The sequence below is a fragment of the Tupaia chinensis genome, unplaced genomic scaffold, assembly GCF_000334495.1.
Source record: "Tupaia chinensis unplaced genomic scaffold, TupChi_1.0 Scaffold000165_2, whole genome shotgun sequence".
In the NCBI taxonomy this organism is placed as follows: Eukaryota; Metazoa; Chordata; class Mammalia; order Scandentia; family Tupaiidae; genus Tupaia; species Tupaia belangeri.
This window is the reverse complement of record NW_006159640.1, coordinates 4,375,134-4,379,218: the sequence shown is the minus strand read 5'-3', so window position 1 is coordinate 4,379,218 and position 4,085 is coordinate 4,375,134. Positions and strand designations below refer to the sequence as shown.

General features: G+C 38.5%; 1 protein-coding gene across 1 annotated transcript in view; it reads right to left on the bottom strand.

Moving 5' to 3' along the window:
* The window catches only part of TEX11 (testis expressed 11), a 514,378-nt gene that overhangs the window by 140,553 nt on the left and 369,740 nt on the right, over positions 1–4,085 (bottom strand). The window contains 1 exon segment of the mRNA XM_027770916.1: positions 574–676. Within this exon segment, the coding sequence (XP_027626717.1) occupies positions 574–676 (103 nt within the window).

Below are 4,085 nucleotides of genomic sequence, written 5' to 3'. Positions count from 1 at the left end.
TTCTCCTCTCGGGATCTTGGGCACGCACACACACGCGCCCGGCGTGAGTTTTAAGCCACGGGGTTCGGGACACAAACCACAGTCTACTACGTGGGAGTCCAGCAACATAGCCATTATGCTAACTGCTGGTCCCATCTTACTTTTTAAAATTGCCAGAGTGCATATGTTTGCCAGAGATAGAGATGGAGGGAGAAAGCACCCCAACATCACAATCCTTTCTCTTTCATTTCTCCATTCTGTCAGGATTAGTGGAATACCATACACACCTGGTGCTTTTTAAGTTGCCAGAACTTGGATTTGAACCATGGTCAACCATGTGGGATCCAGTTCCCTTAAGTACTAGGCTATGGCACTCCCTTAAGTACTAGGCTATGGCACTGGACTAGTTTTTTACCTTTTTAAAGAATTCTTCCACAGTTTCTTTTTGCACTGTTGTATCATCTTTGCATAGACATGATATAACATGCATTCGGTTTCATTGTCTTAAAAATTGGCTTTCTTTCTAGTGTAGTCCAAAAAAAATAATTATTCTCTGTGTTAACAGTCAAATATAATTCATAAATAACATTATACCTTTGTCAGAGTTGCCTTCTAAGATTGCAATCTTGAATACATAAAATTGAGTGAAAACATTTGCAGGATCATGTTGTTCAGCTTCTTTCATTGCCTCTTTGGCCTGGAAAGAGAAACATTAATCTATTTCAGAAAAGCCATAAGGAAGACCTTTCCATATTTTACTGATGTCATTAAGATAGCCACAATGGCTTTCATTTCACACACAAGAAGATATGAACCTGAGAAAAATGTTTAAAGAACTGCTCTCTTAGAATGCTACAGAGTTTCCCTGCTTAGAACAACCGAAAATGTTGGAAAACATACATAATTTTTTTTTCCGGAAATAATAAATTAACTAACTCTTTAAAACAATAACTGATTTTTCACTTTAGTATAAGGGGTAAACTAGAATGTTAACAAAAATGACAGTCTTTTCTACAAACGGTGCTGGAACAACTGAATATCCACATGCCAAAATATGGATCGAGATGCAAACCACAAACTTTCACAAAAATTTAATGATATGTATATGGTAATGCCTTTGACTAGCCTGATATGAAGTGTATCCATGCTGGGAAGATTCATTTTGTACACTGTAAAGATGTACAGTGATTAAATGTAAAAAACAATGAAATAAAATAAAATAAAGAAAGTGAATAATAGCCATTTAATTCAAAGTAAAGGTATTGCTAAGCCAAAATCTAAAGAATGGTTTGGTCCCAGAGATGTATGCAGAGATGCACACACGCTTTTATCTGGGAGGTATTTATAAATTTAGAAAAATGTTTACTCTAGTTATGATGGACTTCACTAGGTCATTAAAACAGACATCAAATCTCTTAGACCTTGCCTCTTAGACTAAGGGCAAATCAGAATTAAACCCACTCCCACTCACATCTCCAGGGGACTGCTAAGGAAGTTACCTTACTGTTGAATAGAAGGCAGCACAATAGGTGGGGGGAAACAATCTCTGAAGGGCAACATAAGCAGACTCATGTATTTACAACTCCAAATGATATTATATAAGAAGCCAAAAGAATGAAAACTATGAATTTAGTTTAGCTTGCTCTCAAACATCTGCAGAAGCAAATATAAATCCTCTCTGGGAGAAAGGCACCTTCATCTTGGACTTAAAAATATTTCCACAGGGAACCAGCAGTTAGCGTAATGGCTATGTCGCTGGACTCCCACGTAGTCGACCGTGGTTCGTGTCCCAGACCCGGTGGCTTAAAACTCACACCGGGTGCGTGTGCGTGCGTGCCCAAGATCCCGAGAGGAGAATGGAGGAGAAGGGATTGCGGCGTGACCATCCCCCCTGGGGGGTGATTTCTCGCTTTCTGTCTCTATGTCTCTCTCTGTCTGGCGAGCGCAGGCGCCCTACAGTGAAAATCTCTGAAAAAAAAATTTCCACAAATGATATTTCAAGAATCATGAATTGTACACATTAAAAAATAAGCAAGCACACTAAGAAAGAAGGCACAATAAATAAGAATTAGAACAAGAGTAGAGACAGATCCTTGAGATGCATTTTCTCACAATATAGATACAGCAATTATAAAAAATCAGTTATGAAACACCTATGCCTTCAAAGTTTTAAGGAATAAAAGATATGCTGACAAATATATGTAGGTGAGATGCCATGACACAATTATCAGAATGCCTAAAATCTAAAACACTGACAACATTTAATGCTGGTAAGGATGCAGAACAGCAGAAACTCTCATTTATTGCTGGTGGGAATGAAAAATAGCATATAGCCAATTCTTGAATACAGTATAGTAGTTTATGAGAAAACTAAATATACTCATACAATCAAGCAGTTGCACTTTTTGGTATATACCTAAAAGTGAGATGAAACCGCACATCTACACAAAAACCTGCACATGATGGTTATAGAAATTTAACTTGTAATTGCCAAAACTTGGAAGCAATTAAAATGTCCTTCAATAGGTGAATGGGTAAAATAATGGTATAGTAGATAATAAAATATTGCTCAGCACTAAAAATAAATTAGCTATCAATCCATGGAAATACATGAAAAAACTAAATGCACATTGGTAAGTGAAAGAAACCAATTAGAAAATGCTACACACTCCAAAATTCCAATTATGTGACATTCTGGAAAAGGCAAAATTGTGGAGACAATTAAAAAATCAGCCTTTGTTGGGACCAGCAGTTGGCATAATAGCTATGTCGCTGGTTGCTGACTCCCATGTAGTTGACCGCGGTTCTAGTCCTGGACCTGGTGGCTTAAACTCATGCCAGGCTGTGTGCATGTGTGCCCAAGATCCTGAGAGGAGAATGGAGTAGAAGGGATTGCAGCATGGCCATCCCCCCGAGGAGTAATTTCTCACTTTCTGTCTCTCTGTCTGTCTCTTTCTGGCGAGCGCACGTACCCTACAGCAGAAACTTCTCAAAAACAAACAGGGACCAGCAGTTAGCATAATGGTTATGTCGCTGGACTCCCATGTAGTCGAATGCGGTTTGAGTCTGGGGCCCGGTGGCTTAAAACTCACGCTGGGCGCGTGTGCATGCGTGCCCAAGATCCCAAGAGGAGAATGGAGGAGAAGGGATTGCGGCGTGGCCATCCCCCCTGGGGGGTGATATCTCGCTTTCTGTCTCTCTGTCTCTCTCTGTCTGTCTGGGAAGCACATGCGCTCTATAGCAAAAGCCTCTACAAAAAACAAAAACAAAACCAAAAACAAACAAACAACAAACAAATACACAAACAAAAATCAGCAATTGTTGAAAGTTCAGTGGGAAGATGAAAGGGATGAATAGATTAAGCAGAAGGGATTGAAAAACTTCTAGATGATACTATAACCTATAACAGTAGATACATTCATCAAAATCCATAGACTGTACAATACAAAAATGAACCTTTATATAAACTGTTGACTTAAATAAAAATAATATAGCAATATTGGCTCATTAGTGCTAACAAATATTGCACACTAAATCAAGATCTCAATATTAGGGGAAACTAAGTATGTGTGGGGGGGTGATTATGGGGTTTATAAGAACTCTGTATTTTCCACTCAGTTTTTTGGTAAACCAAAATACTCCAAAAGGAAGCCTGTAACTTTTTTTTTTTTTTTTTTTTTTTACAAAAAGAGTTTTTTGTTAAAAGAGATTTTTGCTATAGGGTGCATGCACTCACCAGAAAGACAGAGAGAGAAAGAGAGACAGAAAGAGAAAAATCACCTCCCAGTGGGGATGGCCATGCCACAATTCCTTCTCCTCCATTCTCCTCTCAGGATCCTGGGTGCAGGTGCACACGTACCCAGCATGAGATTTCTTTTCTTTCTTTCTTTTTCTTTTTTTTTAGCAGATTACTGCTTTTATTAAATTTTAAATTTTAAAAATTTTGTACATTTAATCACTATACATCACTTTGCTTGTAAGCTGAATTTACCCAACGTGAATACACTCCACACTAGTCCAGTTGAGAATACAAAACACATTATAAAAACACATTACGAGTTCCGGACACCAGGCAGACTGAGGCTGCAGAACCGCCCCCTCCGAAT